This window comes from Colobus angolensis, unplaced genomic scaffold (genome assembly GCF_000951035.1).
Source record: "Colobus angolensis palliatus isolate OR3802 unplaced genomic scaffold, Cang.pa_1.0 Scaffold13, whole genome shotgun sequence".
NCBI lineage: Eukaryota > Metazoa > Chordata > Mammalia > Primates > Cercopithecidae > Colobus > Colobus angolensis.
The window spans coordinates 3952929-3976033 of NW_012114252.1; the positions used below are offsets into that span (position 1 = coordinate 3952929).

Here is a 23105-nt window from a genome sequence, read left to right on the forward strand (position 1 = left end):
TATCAATGGAAATATACATGTATATGTTAGATTTTATATTTAAGAAGTAATTTCATTAGTACTTGAAATTTGAGGGAATATAAGGAAATCTTTTAGTGGAATACTACTGTCTCTGAAAACCATCACCTATAAAGCATCTAGTTGAACAGATTTTAGGAATCTGTTGGGATAATTTATTCTAGAGTCTTAAACTGGAATAAAATTGCATTTTATTTCTAAGAGAGATACAGAAGTCTAAGAATTAACTCCAGGGGAAGATTTTTTTTAAGGTGTACTAAGTGAAATTATCTTGATGCAATAGACCGGTATACTTGGTAAAACTACTTGATATACTAATTTCATCACTTAAATGTGACAGCCACTGGGATTTCCAGCAGTGCTACTATTTTGGACCTATTAATGCTTCAGAACTTACTTGTCTTATGTTGGCAGGTGCATGTGAACGCTGGTGCAGGCTGATTAGCCATTGCTTTTATAGTTGTCACTTTTACTTTGAACTGTCTACCATGCCTGCCTTATTTCTGAAGGAAGGTGCCCCATGGGCTTCCATGGCTCTTCATTAAGCATGACAACCCCTGGAAAATGCTAACAGGTTGTGACAAATACTAAGATAATATACTGTAACCTACTTATATGAGGTGATTGGTGGCAAGGCATCATTTCATGTGCTAATATTAAGTTCTCCGGTGTTATTGGACTCATTGCCCAGCTATACATTTAAAAGAATGATGCCATAGATGAGGGTATGTTTTCAGGTAGCTTTTAATGATGGGAAAACTCCACAGTTTGGGAAGAAGAAAATAAATGCCGTTTATTTTGTCATATGCTAGGTTTCGGGTATACACTTTCATTTTCCTTTTCTAATTTGTTAATCTCTTCTAGATACATATAGAAAGACTAGGTTTTTTAAAGTCACATTTATCCTTAGCTTTCCTTTTAAAATAAGTATCAATTACTTTCTATTGTGCTGTTTCATTCTATCTTAAATTTATATTTAAGATAAAAATGTGACAGACTTTGAAACAAGTCAAAATGGTTGCTGGGTATCTTTGGTGGAAAACTAAGCAGTTTCTAGGCACACCCTCTGGGTTATCTGATTTTGTGGGGTCTCTGCGCCTGTCATTATCTTTGAGCTATTTTACAACTCTTGGTTAGAGATAATTGATAGCAATGCAAATTACTCTTGTCTGTAGACACGCAAATTAATTTTGTCCCATAGAAACACAACTGATTTTAGCTTCCAATGTCACCCCATTCCAATTCCTGGAATAATCCAGTTTTGTGTTTATGTATAATTCATTTCCACATTAAGTTTTGCTAACATTTACGTGGTTCTTTGAATTCACCATTGAACTGGTTGTAACTTCTTACTTATTTTCCCATTATTTAGTTAAATAACATCCCTGACAAATGTTTATCTTACATATGTATGGACTATGATTATATCCTCTTTTAGATATTATCCTTTAACAACATTCCCTTTATGGCAGAAATGTTGGAGATGTGTTTTAATATATATTTATGCTCCGGCTCATGCTAGATGAATCCTGAGAATCTGGCTTTCAAAAAGATCATGCTTCAGGGAAGATGAACTAAGTCATCAAAGAGAAAACAAAACAATGGATGTAGCCAGTGTGAGTAACTTTGGCTCTCACTGATTCCTTCCCACTGCTCTGCAGATAGGCTAAAATCTGGAGGCCTTTTTTTGGCTATCACATTCAAACTTAGCAGATGGGAAGCAAGTCTTTTCTTTGCCATGGAAGAGGTTGAAAGAGAAGTGCTGGTGGCTCCTATCTGAAATGCTACTTGATTGTACATTTCAGTGATTCTGTTTAGTATCAGAAGGAGACAAGGGTGGAGGGAAGAGGAAGGAAAAAGCAGTTTGATGTCGGAAAGTTATTTCTCCAATATCATCTACAATATCATCTATGTCTTTGGGTCAAAAAGAAAGAGGGAATACACACACACACACATAAGTGTGTAACTTGTTGGTGTATGACATTTTACACACACACTTATGTGTATACATGTACACATATATCTACACATATGTACACATATATACATATATACATATATATGTATGTGTATGTATATCCTCTTTTAAATATAATCCTTAGAGTTGGTGTATAATGACATTTTACACACACAAATACATATATACACGTAAAATGTCATTATACACCAACTCTAAGTTATGCACTTCCTCATTTGCTGAGATATGTCATCTTCCCCACAGTGCTGTGATTCTGGGTATATTGTCATGCCTAATTTTACATGTTACACAGCTCCTAAGTTGAAAGACAAAGATTCAAATGTATGTCTCCATGATCCCTCAAATCAAAAGTCTTGATATTGCTTTGCTAACTTTTCCATTTGTTTGAAATTCTTTTCTTTGTTCTTTTTTGCTTTCTGTAAGAATTAACTTCTCTGAAAGCTTTCTGCTTTTCTCTCATTTTGAATAGCTTTTGTTAAAATCTATATGGGAATCCACGTCTCCCCATAGACCAGGCACACTGGAAGATTTGAAGAGGTGGGAGGAGAGTGTGGATGCAGACTAGTGTGAGTCTAGAATAAGCCTGTGGCAACCTGGGAAAAACAGGGTGGGAACTCAGAAGAATTAGAGAGATATCCTCCCATTAGACTTCAGTGGAAAGAGAGGGGGAAACATCATGTTCACTGGAGCATTCATATGTGAGTACAAACAAATTGCATGTAAATTTGGGGCTCACTAATAAGGGCTGTGTGACCTTGAACCTGACTTTCTTCATCTAGTAGAACTTAAAAATACTCAACTCTTTCAGGCAAGGAGGAGCTGAAATACCAGAAAATGCACTACAGGGTAACTTTGAGAGGTTTGACTTTGTCCAGCACTCAGAACAACCACAAGTCACCAGAAACAGGCATGCAATCAAAGACAAATAGTAGTATGCTTCCTAAGTGAAGCCAGCTTCAAGAAGGGGTGAACATTGGAAGTTAGTTGCTTCACCTCTAGAGATGAATAAATAGGTACAATAAAACCTGCCATAGAGCATAACCTGAGGGACAAATGAGGGGAGCTTGCAGACTGAATTTATTTCACTTGACTGCTTCAGTCCTTATGTCAACCTCTCCCCACAGGATGTAGCCTTGGACAGGAAAGTTTACATTGGCCCACCTCTAATATGGACAAGGAGATCTATGTTTGCCTGTCTCATACATGTACACACCCTTTATTCAAGTCACTTAAGTTATCCAAATATAATTCTTAGCTTTTGAGATACTGTTGTCAGCATTGAGACTTCTTCTCTACACAAAGGTTATTTTAGAGAAAGATTCATCTTTATGTTTGAAGCTGGAAGATAGAATGCACTCAGCTACATGTGGTTTCTGTGAAATGTAGTTGGGCTGATGCTATGACAGTCTTTCAAGCCCATGTCTTCATTTTTTTTCGCCATAGCATGAAGTGCCAAAAGCCAGCACTGAATGTGCGGTATGTACCTCGTCATGTGTTGCTGCAAATTTAGCTATAATAATTCTGCAGAGGGCGATAATTCTGCAGGAGATCTTCTTCAGAAGGAACCATAAATAAGCAATTAAAAGTCACTATGTTGTTGTAAATGGCTAAGACCTTCTTCATAGTAAAATCCATGTTTGCTTGTTGACTCCAATGGAAGCTATAGACTCCTAGCAGTATTTGAGGATGAATCCCATGGAAGCTGTAAGCATGGCTAGATTCCACCACTCCTTGTACGTACCAAGTCTATATCCTTTGGCAGAGCAATCATGAAAAGCAAAATTAGTTTGAAGGGAGAAGAAAAGAGAATTTGCTGTGAATCCCAAGAGACTGCATGCTTCTGAACTTGCAAATTACAGCCATTTGCACAGCAAAGTGATGAAACAAATCCTTGGATTTCATTTGCTCTCCATTATGCTTTGGGCAAAGTGTCAGGAACATGCCCCCCAAGAGGTAACTAAAGATCATTCTCACAGAATGTGCTATCAAAACCCAATTGTCTAGGAGCATGTGTTTGGAAAAGAAAATAAACTTGAGTGTCAGTGAAATAGAATAGCTTCTAGGATTTTATCTGAGAAAACTGTCAGGTTTTCTTCTAATAGGTTTATACAGGTTCACTTACCTCTGACTCCTGGCCTTATTTCTGGGAATTTCTCCTGGAAATTGAAAATTTTATAAAATACAGCAGAATGGACTTTTCTGGGCACTCAAAGTGGGAAAACTGAACTAATTTTTGATCTGTTTAGGAGCCATTCTTTTTATTCACCACCCTCAAAGTACTTAACAAAACGAGGCCTGGGATGATGGTTGAGCTTGAGGTCGGTCAATGGATTTTCAAACTAGAGTATAAGGCTAAGTTTCTGAGATGGTTAATTATTTATAGGTGCCAGCGGTATCTCCTTATAACAGTAGGCACTCAATATATGACTGAAAGAATGAGTAGAGGAAAGTAAAGCTATTGTGAATAAATGAATTAATAAAGAACTGATAATGGCTCACAACCTACTCACACAAGACCCTTATGTATTTGCTATACACATCTTATGTTTAGAAGGAGAATGCACAACATCGTAGGATCCTAGAGTTTAAAAGTTCATTGTGTGTTTAACCTTGACAATTATTAGGTAGTGAACAGAGATGTATGATATCTTGCCATAAATTATATCTTCCTGAAAAATGAAGACACTTGTTCAGCATCCAGCACAACTTTTGAATACTCTGTCCCATACTCTGATAGCTAAAAATTCTGTTTGCAATGAAATGAGCCTAGAACCTAACTCCATTTTACTATCAAAATAAAATATGGAAATATGAGCTTCTCCATAAATCACCATACATCAGGGTGCATTAGAAAGGACACTATAATAGATGCACAGACCAAAGGTAATTCACTTATGTGGGACATGTAGATGAACGTCAACTAAGGTGATCAGTGTAAGTTTCTTTGAGGAGAAATTATTTAAACTTGGAGGACTTAAAGATGTAGACCCTGAATACTTATTATGCAAGGAATTGTGCAGGAGCCCTGAGAAGGCATACTTAGTAATCCAGATCACAGAAGTAACAGACATATTATAAATTGGGTTAAATGCTATCAATATCTTCCTTGTGTACTATTGATTGCCTACATATATCCATATATATTTTCTCTTCCCCGAATACAGTAACATTTAATATAGGAGGCTAGACCACAGAGTATGTAACTGGCAATTTCAAATAACCATTAGGTGATGCACTGACATAGGCTGAAGTTAACTTTTCTGAAGCAACATTTGCCCTTCAAAGATTGAATGTCATCCCACTCTAGCCCTTGCATTAAAAAGTCCCAGTTCAAGACCCTTTTCCATTAATGTCTTACTTTGAAAGAGCCAATCTGATAAATTAAGTATGTTCTTAGGTTAAATGATACTGACTTAATCAGATTGTTATCTTGCATATTTGGATTTAAATGGTAGGTAAAAGCAGGGATACATGTGGCTTCCAGCAGCATCATAGGGTGTGTGCAGCTGTTTCTTCTGCCTCTTTTGTTGGCAGTCTAAGAACTTCATCCCAAATAAAGAGATTATAAACATGAAGGAAGAGCTGTGATTATTCTTAGTGTCCCCTAAGCATTGTGTTTTTATTTCTACTGAGACATTTTAAGTTTTATTAAAAAAAAGCTTTCTGTAAAGAAATTATTTAGAGATTTTGTTTTTATTTTAAAACGATATGGTATTTTGATATACATATACAGAGTGAAATGATTACTGCAGTCAGGCAAGTTAACATTAGAAGTCAAACAAATTAACATATCCGTCACCTACCATAGTTACCTTTTGTGTGTGTGTGGTAAGAGCACCTAACATCTATCTCAGCAAATCTCCTGTATACAATATAATATTATTACCTATAGTCTCCATGTTTAAAAACATTAAGTTCGATTTAAAGACATTTTTCACTCTTCCTCCTTATGCAGTATATTCTTTAAAACTCAGCTTAGCGTTTCATTTCTTTTTTAGGTATATGGGGTATGTGCTTTAATTTCATGAGTCCTTGTTTCTCCCTCTTCAGAGATTCTGAACTCCTTTTGGTTAAAAACCATGGCTGAGCTTTAATCACACAAATCATTTAATGATAATGCTTGACTGTACTGTTGTCACCTGAACACTGACATTTTAAAGCCCTAGGTTGGAAAGGATGCTAGAATTTATTATATCATTTGAAGTGGTATCATTTTAATTTAGGTCCCTATACACAAATTTTAGAAAGAGACCTCTCGCCCTTTATTAATTGAAACAGTGATGCCAGGGGAAAAGGGCTGTCTCCTTTTTGTTGGCCTCACATCCCTCATCTGTGAAATAGAGACTGAGTGATATTTACCTGTGGGCATCCATCTTAAATGATTAGTGGGAATTAAAGTAATTATTATAAATTAATGGCTCTGTGAGCTATAAAAGGTTGGATATTATGGAGTGCCATTGTCATGGAGGCAGGCAATTAAAGAAATATATACTTTAGACTGTACCATAGATCTTGTAACATTTCTAGCCGCTTTACCTTTTATTGCTTTACTCTATGTGATATGATGAGTGTTGTAGTCATGCTTTTACGGATGCCTCCTGAAATTGCAGTATTTTATAGGGAAGAAAAATAATTTTTCATGAAATCTTACAGGGAGTTCAATTTGATTATGTTCTTAATCACTCTCACCTAGACTTGGCCCTTCTACTGAATTGGTCTGAGCTAGTTTACAGCTATTGAGCTTTGAATAGTACATCTTAAAATTCTAATGTCAGCTGTCATATATTTTAGTAAAAATGCTGATCTGCTGCTATCAGGAGCAAAAACAAGCACTTTGAAAATTAGTTTATTGTATATCACCCAAGAATCACCAAATTCAATAGTAAAATGGCTAACTTTGAGTAAGCAAAGAGGGCTCTGGGACTGCAACTGCAATAAACTTGAAATTGATTGTCTGTGGGTGAATTTATAGAAGGTAGTTCATTTGATTTATGCAGTAAGAGAGAGAGTGAAAGATGGAAATCAGCATCTCTGGTCAGCTGAGTTGCAGAAGGTCACTAGGAGGTGGTGAATTACTGTTTGCCATAGCTTGGCAAACAGTGTTGGAGCAGCTTAACAAGATCTAACCAAACTTCTTCATAAAGATGACACATGGAAAAAGGAAAAAATATCATCCAGATAAGATACCATTCAGGTTATAGGACTAAGAACATCTTTGGATATTTGAATATGAAGTTTTTGGCATCTCCTAAGGTAAATAGGGCAACTGAGTTGTGAGCAGATCTGAAGTTTGCAACATATTTATAAATACTATTTACATTTCTCTGTCTTTGGTTAGCAATTAGCCTTTCCTTTGGGTACCAAGACAATATGTTTATGAAACACAAATGGAAAATGAGCCTGTATAAATGTGTTTTGGGAAGAGTGGTAGAGATGTAGATATACTTAAAAATATTTTCAAGGAGGACATCTTGATATCATTGAAAAAGAAAGCATGCATAAAATCAGCTAAACCTATCTCAGTGAGCATAGGCTATTTATGGGCTCATAAACTATGCATTAGTATGTGGACTGTTTGCCCTTTCTATTAGTGCTTACACACAATATCAATTATTGAATTTCAAATATTTTGCCCACAACCTACCATAAGACATATACCATATATTGCGTCCCAATGCATATACAATATATACAAGAAATATTTTTACTTCATATGATGAGCTCTGAAATACTCTATTGTATTTTAAGCTTGAGTGCTGATGCTAACTGGTGTTAGGTCCTGCAGTTTGAAAGATGGTTGAGCTGGGGTGAAGTGAAACAGGTGAAGTCTCCACTTCGATGTTCTTGCCTCAGAGAGATTGGTAATACTACTAACACTTGCTAAGAAATCAAGTAGGCAGAATTACAATGTAAATGACTATGAAATCAATACTGTCCTTATAAAAGGTATCAAAGGATAGGTGGGTGGATGTCCAGAATTGTGTGGTCTTATACAGCTTGTGCTTATCTCTAGAATGCAACTCAAAACATAGATGCTTCCTTCCGTAGTGGACTCTGAGATTTTTAAGCACAAAGTCTCTGCTTATTCTTGTGCAGCACCAAGCATTATACCTAACCCATTGCTTGTGTGTTCTCGAGTGACAATTAAACAAATGAATGAATAAATGAATGAAGAAAGTGAGAAGAACATGAGAAGAATCAGATGCATTCCATTTAACTTTTATTACAGAACCTCTGTGTTGGCCTATGCTAAAGCAGTGAGCACGGCAAAAGTAAACAAGATAGAGCTCGTAATTACTAGTTTGGGGTATAATAGCAGTGGTATGAGCAGATGGCTTAGGAATATGGAACCTTAGGTCTTTCATAACAGTAGCATAGAGTAACAGCTTCCTACTTGGCTTTGGTTCTGTGTTCTGAAATAGAAGCAACAGTCTGGGACTGAAAATTGCAAAACCTGGATCAGTTACCTTGGTTCACCTTGTCATGATGATAACCCTTCTTGTGACAGGTGGCGATTTTAAGCACACAGTAGAACCATAGTCCCCACTGTCCACCATTCTTAAAATAACTACCCTATTCTACTCCTCCTCATCTCTCTCCAGGCAATTCATTACTGTACTCTGGCAGCAAAAAATGATTGTGAAGAACTGATTTTCCTTTGAAGCAAATAGGTGTTTGACCTGCAGATCTACGTGGGTAGTGGAAATGCGGACTGTCTTGGTCTAGGGGCTTTTCTATTAGACTTAGGACTCAATTAAGTGAAAGAAGGAGCCAATCAACAATACATAGTACTCTTAGCTCCAAGGAGTGGCATGCTAGAACTGGCTAATATTGGTTTGTGAGAACTGATTGTTAAAATTTCAGGAATTTTTGAATCTCTTCCTAAGAACAGCAATTATTAAAAATAAAAGTGTATAAATTTACAATTAAATCAATTATGTTAAAAGTGGTGGACAACAAAATACCATCAGTTTCTAATTATTTTATTAATAGTTATACTCTTGAAGTCTGTCAGATCTGCCTGGAGGAAATACTACATAGAAGATGCTATGCACATCTCTCCCCACTTCAACTTTCATGACACAATTTTGGCAGCTAGAAATCAGCTGTGTTGGGAGTATTTATATCATGGAAATTGGTGTAATTTGGAAATTATATTGGAGAATACATAGATTTCCCTCAAAACTGGCGAGTTGGTTAACACAATACTGACCCCATTGATAATATCTCAGATACTGACATTGACGGGTACTGAAAAGGGAATGAAAATAATATGCAACGGTCCTAAACGTTGGGTTAAATGGATAATCATAGGCAGCCGTGATGAACGCCATTGTAAACCTAGAGGGAGATGACAGAGCTAGTGCAGAGGTTCCCAGATATTCTGTTCATGGAGTCCCAAGTGTCTGTATCAGCCAGGGCTCTCCAGAAAAACAGGACCAATTATATATAAGAATATATATTTAACATATATATTTACATTTATATATTATAATGACAGATTATAATATGTAATGTATATGACAGAGAGAGAAAAGAGGCTTTATTTTAAGGAATTGGCTCCTGTGGTATAAGATTGTGAGGCTGTCAAGTCTGAAATCTGCAGGGCAGACTGGCAGACTGAAACCTTATGCAAGAGTTGATGCTGCACGGGTGTTGAGGAAGAGTTTCTTCTCCAGGATGCCTCACTTTTTGCTTATAAAAACTTTCAACTGATTAGATTAGGCCTGCCCACCTTATTGAGGGTAATCTCCTTTACTTAAAATCATCGGATTGTGGATGTTAACCACATCTACAAACTACCTCTACAGCAACACCTACATTGGTGTTTGATTACATTACTGGGTGCTATGGCCTAGCCATGCTGACTCAAATCTATTACAGTGTCCTACTAATTTTTCTGTGGCATCCTAAACCAGAAGAAATACTAAACATTTTATTTATTAAGTCCAAACAATTCACTATTTGTATCCTAAAAACTTAGTGACCATTTCAAAACAATATACATTGTAAAAATTTATTTCATACATAGTCACTATTATTTAGTAATGGATAGCATACAACTTCTCAAGCCCTAGAATAACGGTGGATACCATCACCCTCTTTTCCTGCCCCACATGATTTTCACCTGCTGCTGGGGAAATGGAAAGTAAGGAAAAATGCTGCTTTGCAATGATACGATGCTATTAAAAGGATGGTAGTACTATTTAATGTTGAAACTGTGAACTACCTCCAACAAGTAGTTTGTACACTTTTCTACGTATGTCGACTTTCCCTTGAAAATTTTAAATCTCATGGTGCTTACAAAAGCTTACTGTTTTGCCCAAGTGAGCCCTGTCACAGTGATTATGAGGATTTTTTGTACGTTTCTTAATATAATCAAAATGCTCCTATGTTTTGTCGTCGGCTCTGTAATGCCTGACCACAGATTTCCTGGACTGTTTGCATATAGTAAGAAAAGTAGCAGGAATTCAGATTTTCTCTCAAGATCTTTCTATTCATTATCTTTTAAAAATTGGTGCTGAGAAATATAATGAATCTCTCTGTGTGTGTAATGTGAGTATATGTGTATATGTGTGTAGTTGTACATACAAATTCCTGATTATCTTTCGTGTTGAGACAGCACTTTAAAATGTCTAAAATTTTTATCTGTACAAATTGAATAAATTGTATATATTTAATATGAGCAGAAACTTCCTTTATTTACAAATAACCAAATAATTTACAAGTTTAATGATTTTATAGCATACCAAGGCCAAGGTTAGATGTGAGAAAAAGAAAAGATAGCTTTTCTCACTCCAGATGCTCCCTGCTTTCTAAGACTGCCTTGCCTTCCCACACTGCCCACTCCTCACCTCCCATACACTTTATCCCTTGATCATTCTGATCACACCTTCTTCTGTGCTCATCCTCACCCCTAAACAGTTCAGCTTCTCTGAAACAGGAAAGTCAACCAAACGGTAAGGCTCAGAAACATTGGCAGAAGAACTAAGAAGGTTCTTCTGTGTCTTCTAGAGTAGCATGTTTAAATTCTGTCTGCATAACTGTTGGGCCTGATTGGAAGTATTTTTTGCAGAGTTAAATTTTAGAACTAGAAGAATTAGCATTTAAAGTTTTTATCAGGAAATTGACATGATCGAAGGATGACAATAATACAGGCACTTTGAATGATAAGATCCCCTAAAGTAGAATGTTAATTGAATTTCCTAAAACCTGTGTGAAAGTTGGAACATTTCTGATTATGGTGTTGAAGCAACTTCACTAAACAAGAGCAGCCCTGAGAGATATGAGAGGATCATCTATAATAACTCTTTACACTGAAAAATGTTGAAAGGTGCTTATGTGGAGGTTTAGGGTATTTGAACTTAAGGAAACGAACTGGAACATACATTTTAAAAATTTGGCTTCCCTACATTCTGCCATTTCCCAATTAGCTTGTATAGGAAATTTATGAGACTAAGAACAGTCCAGGTCTATTTACTCCAGTTTAAATTATCTTAGCTATCAGAAACTATAGCTAAAAGTTCACTTATTCTAAAAGATTTCACTTCCCTCCACCTGTTTCCTTAGGTGTGGTTAAATTCCTTAACTTCCTTAGCACCAGATGAACAAACTGTCTGTTTATTTGAGGAGACGTGTCAAATGAGGAGAACACTGTTGCTTGGCACCAGATGTGCTCATTGCCTATGGGAATTTCAATAATTCTAGGATGAGAGAACTCTGACATAGACTGCGCACTCTGAAGAGGGCCAAGTCTGAAATAAATAGTGCCCTCTGAGCAAATGGAATTTGGAGTTTCAGAAATTGAAGCTGTCTGTTTTGTGAGATCTTGCCATCTTGCCATCTTTTTTGGTGTGAACTGGTTTTTATTGGGGTGTAGGACACGGGGTAGGAAATAGGGGTGTGACATGTCCCGCTCCAAGGGAAGGGCCATTCACATTCAGATCTTCCTGGGGTAGTTGATGGAGCTATTTCTTCTTCTTGAAGTTGCTCTTGCTGTCAGCAGCCTCCTTAGGTCCACTGCTGACCATCTCCTACTTGGGAGAGAAATCTTCCAAGGATTCTTCCAAGAATTTCTTTTTTCTTGGAGACATCCTGTTGCCTGCCCCTTCAGGATCACTAACTATTTCCTCCTTTGGAGAGGATTTCACCCTCTTGAGAAACAATGGTTCAAACAGAGGAAGTGGCTGCTGAGATTAGTAGGAAGCTAGAGAAACAGGAGAAGCCTTGACCAAGGGAAAGAAATGACTGGCTGTGCTTGGCTTTGCATCTGCAGAAAACAGCAGTAGTATTCTGAAGGAGTATGAGGAGATGGGTGAAAAACCCCAAAGAGACAAAAGCAGAAGCTCCAGGAGGCTCCTCAGGAGAATGGAATGGAAGGCCCATTTCTCTCTTTCTCCAAACTCAAGAAAAAGAAATATTTTTCCAAGGAGGAGTTGGTTAGTAGCAATGTTGCCATCACCTTTCAACTTTGTAGATTTTTACTCTCTATCTACTTCCTAGGAAGGACAAAAATAGTAACTTCCCTCTGCACTCCAGAGCTCTATAAAAGCCAAAAGTTAGTTGGCTGAAGTCTGTGAAATGTGACTCACTCTGGGCACTTCATTTCTGTTGTTTGTCTGTTTGTTTGGGATGTGCATCGCAGGGTCCCTGAGCGTCACCTCTGAGGGCAGAGAGCTTGCTGTAGCAGACCTGCAGAGGCTTGCTTGTGGGGTTAACAAGGTCCTCCCGTCTCCTCCTCTTTCCCACCACGCCACTCACCAAGTCTGTTCTTGGCCATTTTCAGACTCAAGGTCATCCCTGGAGGGAGTGGGATCTGGCAGAATCACATTTCTGCTGTCACCTCAGCATCTTGTAGTGAAAATGAACATCTGGGCAAACATTTGGGAAAATATCTTGTGAAGAGCAACACGTAAGTTGAAAGAGGCGTGCAGAGAGAGGGGCAGCCTCATCTCTTCTTCTTTGGAAAACAGATGACAATTTATGGTCTGCTCATATGTCCTTGAGCTCATTCTGCAACTTCCTGGTAGAACTCCCTTCTTTCACATCTACAGTTTCTCTTTTTTATTTTAGAGCTTGTGAAGAGCTCTGTAAAAAGGCGGGGACCCAAGGAACTCACTGGCATCCACTTCAAGTGCCCTAAGAAAGCATCAGCTTGTGTAATCGTGGTTATGTGGCCCTGTGTCTACTTCCGTATGACATGAACCTACCATAATGATTTGCCCATAGAAAGTTTCCAATAAAGGGTATAGCTATTGTAGTTTCAGCTTTTCATTTTCTTCATTTTTGGACTCTTATCCTGATTTTATTATTAGTGGTTCTGGGAGTGACTGGCTCCTTTTCAGTTGAGCTAAGTGTTGTATCTAATTATATATTAGACATATTATGAAGAACCTTTGGCAATTTGAGAAAGGAATATGAGTGGGAAACTCTTAAAGGATTGCACTTTCTCCTCCTTCATAAGTTACCACTTTGGAATAATTTCATTGTTATATCAAATACTTGTAGGTGTCAGAAGGTAGTTCTGCTGAGAATAGGAATTCTTGCTGTTTGGAGAAATTGGAACAGAAAGGGATGGAGTTGGATTCTTCTTCATACAGCAAAGTAGCTGCCATGATTTCACCAAGTAAATATTTCAGGCATTGCTGGTCACATGGTCTCTGCCATTACTACTCTGCTGTTGTAATGCCAAAGCGGTCATAGACAGTCCATGAATGAATAAGTGTGGCTGTGTCATTATCAAACTTTACACCTAAATTTGAATTGCATTAAGCTCTCACATAGTCAAAAGAGTCTTATGATATGTTTTCCCCAACCATGACTCACTGGTCCTAGAAAAGTAGATGATGGACTGTGTTTGACCCATCAGCCATGGTTTGCAGATTTTTTTTTTAGGAAAAAAAAATTAAACCCAAGCAAAACAGATTTTCCTTAGCTTCTCTGATCATTCATAATTGTCAGAATTTTAAGGAATATCAGCAGGCTCAGATCAGTGGAAGAGAAGAGCTACACTTCCGTTCTTCAGTTCTCCCACAGCCTTCTTCCTATCTAGTAACATGTTACAAAGAAAGCAAGGCTCAGGCTGAATTCAGCCATACATTCAGACATTTTCTGGCTAGCAGACCTCAGTGATGAGCCTGTATGTGTCTGTGAGCAGAGTTCTCTCTGGATGGTGTGGGACCATAGGACTAGTATTCCAGATCAAGGAATTAGGTTGCCAGGCCTCTGTGATTCTCAGGTTTCATTCATGCAGTGGGAGGAGAGCCTATAAAACTTTTTTGGCCAAATTAACTTTTTAAATGTTTTACTTTTTAAAATACTGGTTATATATATATATATATATAAAACTGTTTTAACCCATTTTACAGAGTATGTGTAATGGCATCAAGTGCATTCATATTGTGTAATCGTCACCATTATCCATCTCTAGAACTTTTTCATCTTCCCAGACTGAAATTCTATAATCTTTAAACAGTAACTCTCCATTTTCTCCTGCCCCCAGTCCCAGATAACCACCATTCTACTTTCTGTCTGCATACTTTTGACTACTTCGGGCACCTCATATAAGTGGAATCATGTTGTCTTTGTCCTCTTGTGACTGGCTTATTCTGCTTAACATAATGTCCATGTGATAGTATGTGTTAGTACTGCATTGCTTTTTATGGCAGAATAATAATCCATTGTATGTGTACTGGAAATTGTTCATCAGTTCACCTGTGGATGGGCATTCTGATTGTTTCAACCTTTTGGTTTTTGTGAATAATGCTGCCAACCCCATAGCTTGAACAACACCAATTTCACTTATGAACATTTATTTTTAACATCCCTTCTTCCCATTAGTAAATCCTGGTATTGATTTAGTTAATACTTTTTGAAAGCTTGCCATAGCTACCCCAAGTGTATAGATTCCTGTTTGAAGTACTATAAATGGTAACTGCCCCTAAAGGTATAGATTAAAGTTTATACACTCACATGCTTACCAGTGTTTATACTAAAGCCTTTTAAAGTAATTAACTCAAGGCAGTATTACAGAGGCAACAACATTTTCATTTTTTCAATTTGTTTGTTATTCTCTAAACAAGTTGAAAATATTCTACATGAGAATTAATTGTTGAGCTACCGATCTCTTCTGAATGAGTGATAATAATGAGAGATGCCTGCTTGGACTTTGTGATGTGACTTTGCTGAAGATACCTCCATCACCTGCCCCCCAAACATCTATGTCTCTTTTCCTCCCAGAAAAAGTTTTCGTAAGTTTGCTTTTGTCATAACTTAGCAACATTAGATGATTAGACATAGCTTAGAGACATTAGCAACTGTTAATTACTTCTTTCTAAACCTTTACCGCTACTCTTTTTGCCATGATATGAGGAGGTTATACCACCTTCCAATAGATGGATAATTCTTGTTAATTTAACTTTTATGTCTGGAAAAATTTTGAAAATAGTGAAATCTATCTTGCATCTACTATCCTTAGTTTGTAATTTACTTAAATTTAAAAGAATTAAGAGAACATATATGTGCAATGAATTATTCTTTGTTGACATCAATCAGTTATCAATTCCAATAATAATTAGATAACAATAGATCGATTATTTTGAAGAAATCTATTTCCTTTTATCTAGTCATTTTGTGTGTTTACACATGTGGAGCTTTTGTACTTTTACTTTTTAGAAATTGTAATAGTAAAGAAAAACATTTGATATCCTCATAGCAACATTTTAAAGTCATTACTTAGATGTATTTCTTATTATAGTTTATGAAATTAAAATATCTGATGAAAATTTGCTAAGCTCTGAGCTAAACCTTTTCCCTATTTTATCTCCTAACCTATTATCATCATTTCCATTCTTTCAGATGATGAATTGAGATGTTAAGCATCTCCCTCTCACTTCACATAGCTAGTAAGTGGTAAGGTCAAATTACAGTGTCACCTTTTAGTACCCATATTAATGTAATTGTTACTTATATATCACACTAGAAATATGAAATTAAAGAACTGAAAATATTAAGAAGACTTGTTATTTTAAAAATCTCAAAAGATATAATACAAAAAACTTTCAAAAATGCACTTTCATATGGAGTGAAGGAAGAGCAAATCATGGTATCTTGCAGGGTGGAAGGTTGTCTATATTATTTGGACATGAAACCATTTGCAGTTTAAGGAACACCCAGCCCATGTGGAAACATAAGGAACTACAAGCCCCGTCTAGGTTTATGTGAAAAAAAAAAAAAAAATGTAGTGGCCATGTTTCTGGTTCATTGTTAAGCTGTCAGGGTGATTTTGATGTGTAGATACTTAAGTTTTTCTTGTAAGTAGTAGAGGTTTAGAGTCGTGGAGGTACGTGTGGAAGTTTAGAGTCGTGGAGGTACGTGTGGAAGTTTAGAGTCGTGGAGGTACGTGTGGAAGTTTAGAGTCGTGGAGGTATACGTAAGAAGTTGCCTTACTAATTCAGTGTAGTATTAGATTGTTCCTAGAACTGGAAATGTTCTTAAGAGGTTGCACATTTACTTATGTTTATATGTCTTCCTAGGAGTAAGAAACCCAGAGAGATGAGGAGATGGAGAATAGATAGATAAGTATGGAGAGAGAAAGTGAAGGGACAGCAAGATAATTTAAATCACTGACAATTGTGGTCACGTGCCCCAGGCTATGAGTAAAACTGGGCCAGGATCAGCCAGTTTTGATGACTTCACTTTCTCAAGGTGATTGAAACTGAAAATACTATTCAAATAGTCACGCAAAGAAGTGGGAGGGCTTCCTTTATATTCCTAAGAAAGAAATGATGAAATTAACTGACAGCCACAGAAAAACATCAACCAAAGTGGAGTTAAAGGAACTAACTGATAAAATCACCTACTCTGGGTGATATTCACAAAACCCTGTATTGGGTGCTCTACTGATGTATTTAGTAGTTTCCTTCAGGAAATATTTTCTCTTTATGTACTGCCCTTATCATCTATTTCACCATAAACCATAACTCCACTGAATATTCTATTTTTTAAATACTCATGGATATGAAAAAAGATAACATGGTCAGAATCTTTATTATAATATTCTTTTGTTATTAAGAAAATAATAAATGACAGTATAAAAGTCATTATAACACTTAGAGATTTTGCTTGTGGATTTTTAATTTTTGTCCTTATAATTTGGGCTTGATATTTTATAAAAAGGAAAATTAGTGATTGATGGACCATTTGCCTTTGATAGTCAACTTATTCTGTCTTAGGGTCTTCAGCTCTAGAACCATGCTTCTCAGTAGGATGTGGGTATCATAATTACTTTGGGAAAAATTTCACAACTCACGTTGTTCCATTTTGGTGGTGTCGAAATCGTCACGTGAAAGATGATCAGGAATACCCTTGTAGTTGGACAGGTTTACTTATAATTTATTGCAAGACCAAGAATATATCATGGAGAGCCATGTCCCAGTAAGAGGGTCTCAGAAGGAATTTATTATAGGATATGGGTTTTGGTTGTGTGTGTTTAGGGGAGGGTGCGTAGAGTCAGGGACTCATGCTCGATTGGATGCTGTCAGAAAGCAGAGGTAATTCTATAATAAGGTAATTCTCGAATTCTCTAATAAGGCATTTCAATAAGTCTTGCTGACAAAGTGGAAGACTAGCACAATGATAAATCTGCGATTAGTAAAGAAGTCCATCATATTAGCCAAGAGAGGAAGTGGTTGGTCCTTTTTTTTTTTTTTTTGAGACAGAGTTTTGCCCTTGTTGTCCAGGCTGGAGTGCAGTGGCGTGATCTCAGTTCACTGCAGCCTCCGCCTCCTGGGTTGAAGCAATTCTCCTGCCTCAGCCTCCCAAATAGCTGGGATTACAAGCATGCGCCACTGCTCCCGGCTAATTTTGTAGTTTTAGAAGAGACAGGGTTTCTCCATGTTGGTCAGGCTGGTCTCAAACTCCCGACCTCAGGCGATCTGCCTGCTTTGGCCTCCTAAAGTGCTGGGATAAAGGGGGCGGGGGGCACCATGCCTAGCTGCTTGGTACTTTTTGAATGGCACAGTAACCTTGTTTTCTGTGCTTAGACAAAACTATGAAGTGGCCTTACTTGGTCTGTTTTTTCATGGTCTCAGAGTAGTCTTGTGTGAGGTTGGCATTCTGTGAGAATGTTTAAGTATAACAGGAGAATGAGTGTCAGGCTGGCTTCCAAAGGTCAAGGGTTGCTTGTTTTTACATTCTTCATAGCTACCCCCTGACCTCCTCTCTAGGAAAACTGTAGTGACTACTAAGCTTTAATAACATATTTCCAAGTTTTTGTTACGAAATATTTTCATCATACAGAGAAAGTAAAGATAATGCATTAAGTACCATATATCTATCAGGCAGCTTAAGAAATAAATGATGATATATAAAAGTATTTGAGTATTTCTCTGAAATCCTAATGCTTCCTGAGAGCAAATTATTAACTTGAATTTGATGTTTATCATTTTCAAGAATAATGCATTGCTTTTTCTTTAAAAACTACATATATGTTTATTTTTTGTCTCCTTCCTTTCTAGAAATTTAATAAGATATACCTTTATTTTTATTTTGTTTTAATTGGCATAAAATAATTATACAATTATACATATTTATGGGAGGTACATAGTGATCTTTTGATACATAAAATGTATAGTGATCAGATAGGGGGATTAGCATGTCTATCATCTTAAACATTTATCATTTCTTTGTGTTGAGAACATTCAATAACCTCTTTCTAGCATTTTGAAACTATGTAATATGTTATCGTTAACTATAATCATTCTACAGTGGTGTAGAACACTAGAACTTATTTCTCCTATTAGCTATAATTTTGTATCCTTTAACAAATCTCCTTATCACAGACCCCTTACTTTCCTCTACCCTTCCCAGCCTCTAGCATCCTCTGTTCTGCTTTCGACTTCCAAGAGATCCTTTCTTCAGCTTCCATATATGAATGAGAACATGCAATGTTTATCTTTCTGTTCTTGGTTATGCCACTTAACATAATGTCTTCCAGTTTCATCCATGTTGCAGTGAGTGACGGGCTAGCATCCTTTTTAAGGCTGGATACTGTTCCATTGTGTACTTATGCCACGTTTTCTTTATCTGTTCATTTGTTTTTGGACACCTAGACTGATTCCATATCTTGGCTATTGTGTGTAGTGTTCCAGTAAACATGGGGTGCAAATGTCTCTTTGATGTACTGATTTCCTGCTCTTCAGATAAATGCCCAGGAGTAGGTTGCTGGATACTATTTGTAGTCTTTTGAGGAACCTCCATACTATTCTCCATAGATGCTATCGTAATTTACATTCCCGCTGACAATATATGAGTTTCCTTTTCCCTGGATCCTCCCCAGCATTGGTTATTTTTTATCTTTCTGATACCAACCATCCTAACTGGGGTGAAATGATACCTCATAGTGGTTTTGATTTACATTTCCCTATTTCCCTGATGATTAGTCACGTTGAGCGTTTTTGTTTTTGTTTTTGTTTCTTATAATTGCTGGGCATTTGTGTGTCTTTTAGTTAGGAACTCAAACACCTAACAGCAAAAGAAAAAAAAAAAAAGATGCTTCAGAACGGCAAAAGACCTAACGTTATACATCCTTGTAAACTTTTTTTTTATTCTGCTGTTGTTTTAAGTAGGAGCTTAAGCATGAAACTACACGAAGAATCATGAGACACCCTATGCTTCACACAAGATCATAGGATATACTTTTATAAGTACCATTAAACATTATAAATGAATTTAAATCACAGAGTCAAGTACTTTGTTCGTTTGTTTTCAGTGTCTTACAGTGACTTTAATAGCAGGAGCAATTTGTTGGCTTTATTTAGCAAGACATTGGGTGGATTTCCATTCTTCCCTCCACAGGCTGTGAGAAAGATTTTTGACACTCACTGAGCTGCTTCAATTGGAAATTCACTTTTTATGCAATAACAGACTATTTTAATTTCATGAAGCAAAGGATTGGCTTCTACTTGCAAATAGCACTAAAGAAAGCAATATTGTCGAAAGAAGTAGATAGATCTGTTGAATTAAATACAAGGCTTTCATTCCTTTTATTCTACATTTCCGTATAATGTAAGCATTAATTAAACCCATCAGTGACTTCCTTCTTTCTGGAGAATGTTTTCTGTCTGACAAGAAATGTCAACTTAGCGAATGAGACCTACCATTAAAAATGCACTCACCTGGACTTAGAGAAAAGCTGATGCATACCCAGGGACAGACTTGCGGAAAGAGAACCCAAGGGACAGTTCCCATCTTTTCTTGCTTTTGGTGATGGGACTAAGTGTCTTTTGCCTTACTTGAGGTTTCCCAAGACAAGCATACATAGCTGTATTACATCTTGTGTCATTGTATCACCTGATGTTTACTTGAGGCGTTAAAAATACAAGCCAGGAAAAAATGCCATGGTATTTTGAAGTGTTTGATGCACCTTCACTTACATGATGAGGGACAGAGACTAAATATCAGGTTCAACTTAAGTCCAGCACGTGTTTGGAATGTTAGATACACTGATGTGCTGTGGCCCAGATAGAGTTCATGGTGACAGCTGGAGAAGTACATGGAACAAGCACCCTAAGATTTGAGCAAAGTGTTAGAGAAGTGAAATCTCTAACATCTACCAAAAGTCCTTAGAATGCAATAGTGACATTTAACTTCTCTTTGCAGGGGAACACTTAAGAATCTGTCCTCAGGAATATACATGCTGCACCACAGAAATGGAAGACAAGTTAAGCCAACAGAGCAAACTTGAGTTTGAAAACCTGGTGGAAGAAACAAGCCATTTTGTGCGCACCACGTTTGTGTCCAGGCATAAGAAATTTGACGGTAGGTGAAATGGTTTTCACTTGACTTTGCTATAGGTGCACTTTTCTATGAGAGTCTTGGAATCATATGAAAAATATTTTTTATAAAGGGAGCTTTTCTATCCCTCTTAAATATTTATAGCATTGTCTATTTTTAGAAAAGGCATGAGTTTTCTTGACAGTATTTTTTTTTTTTTAGTAATATCTTGGTAAAACCTGGTATAACAAAGAGCTGCTTTGCATTTGTGCTTTGCCTGTGAGATTATTGTAAAGATTTAGCTCAAGTTTTCATTAAAGGAGTTATAATTCCGCTTTTGTTATACTGCAGCTTGTCTAGTTTTCTTATGGGGATTCTCCCTTAAAAAATAAGTGTAACTTAAGATTATTTGAAATATAACATCATATGTGAAGAGGAAAGGCTTGTTTTGAATGTCAGCGACACAGATTCCTTTATTTAGACTTTGCCATTGTAGTCATGTAGCACGTTTTACATGGCAGTTGTGCATTCTATATAAGGTTTAGACCCTCTTCTGATATTCTGATTATAAGCAGTCAGTGTTATTTCTATATTCTATTTGTTAAATAAACATTTTTATATTACAAATTATTACTGAAATTTCAGCATTGATTTTTCTCATTAGAGCCTGAATATTTTGAAAATATTGAAAGGTAGTTTGATTCTTTATAAACAATATCAACAGTGAAAACAATACATTCAGTATTTTTCGATGTTGTGTTGTCTTGAGTGCTTTAAGCAATGGATGTACCTTACTGTGATTTCTTGTAAACCAGACTTGCACCTTGTGGTGAACCTTCTTTGGGCTCCGTTGGTCCTACAGCATTACTCTAGAGCAAAAGAGCTGCTATTAATTTTCTTCTCTCAGTTCAGTCAATGCACAGCAGAGCCAGTTTAGGAAAGGTTGGCCAAAGTTTTCATGTTTCTTTTTTCTTTCCTGTGTGGTAGGTAAAATGTTCCATTTTATTGCTGTTTTAAACTATTATAGCAGCACCGATCTTTTTCAAATCGGTTCTCAAGTTTACAGAAGACAGGTCTACCTGGTATTTTCAGTGCCAATGATGTGACACTTTCTGTGTAAGTGACTGGGGTTTCATCTTTCTGCAAGTATGTTTCAACATCTTCACATTCTATCTTTGGCTCTCCCTTGTGTATAACTGTATATGTGGATGTATGTGAAAAGAATTTTTTATTTAGTCGTGATGCTGTGAATGTTTTTCTTAAATGCAGCTAGGGAGTACTTAGGGGTTGCTCTTGATTACAGGTTACAAAACCAGTGACATTAGGAGCCCCAGATAGGATTGTGTGTTTGGAGGACTACACTCCATCACCTCGAGCTACAGCAAATTGAACTGTTTTGTCATTTGTTACATAAAGCAGGTGATAATGATCTGTTGCCACTGATTTTGACCTGTGTCCCTGGGAAACAAACAGACAAACAAAAAACAAAAACTCTAGTGCATTTATAAAGCTATACTCCAAAATGATGTTAAAATAATTCCAGGACATTATTCATAGTATATATATATTCTTTAACAACAACAACAACAACAACAACAAAATAAATATTAGGTAGCTTTATGGAGAGCTGACATTTTTAAAACAAGTAAAGTCATTCAACAAGACTGAGCCGGCCAGGCGTGGTGGCGCATGCCTGTAATCCCAGCACTCTGGGAGGCTGAGGTAGGTGGATCATGAAGTCAAGAGATCGAGGTCATCCTGGCCAACATGGTGAAACCCCATCTCTACTAAAAATACACACACACACACACACACACACACACACACACACAGTTAGCTGGACGTGGTGCCAGGCACCTGTAGTCCCAGCTACTGGGGAGGCTGAGGCAGGAGAATCACTTGAACCCGGGAGGCGGAGGTTGCAGTGAGTCAAGATTGTGTCACTGTACTCCAGCCTGGCAACAGAGTGAGCCTCCATCACAAAACAAACAAAACAAATCAAAAACAAAACAAAAAACAAAAACAAAACAAACAAGACTGAGCCTTATACTTCTTGTATTATATCGATAACTTAATATCTTTGCATCTGTAGTTTCTAATCCCACATCTGGTTTGTCCTATTAAAGAAACTTGTCTCCACTTTCTCACTTACTCCCTCCCTATCTCTATATACGTATATCTTGAATTGTTCTAATGTATTTAAGGGTATGATGTCAATCAGTTTGACAGGATATTGATTTTGCTAAGATTAGATCTGACCTAATCTGACCTAAGAGGGGGATGAATTCTTTAGCAACCACTCATTTTATTGCAGTTGCATTGGGTGGGATGGGAG

The 23105-nt window shown here is 36.9% G+C and overlaps 1 protein-coding gene across 1 annotated transcript in view; it reads left to right on the forward strand.

Annotated features, from left to right (window-relative positions):
- The window catches only part of GPC6 (glypican 6), a 1213294-nt gene that overhangs the window by 287524 nt on the left and 902665 nt on the right, over window positions 1-23105 (forward strand). The window contains exon 2 of the mRNA XM_011933786.1: window positions 20657-20815. Within this exon, the coding sequence (XP_011789176.1) occupies window positions 20657-20815 (159 nt within the window). The remainder of the gene's footprint in view (window positions 1-20656; window positions 20816-23105) is intronic.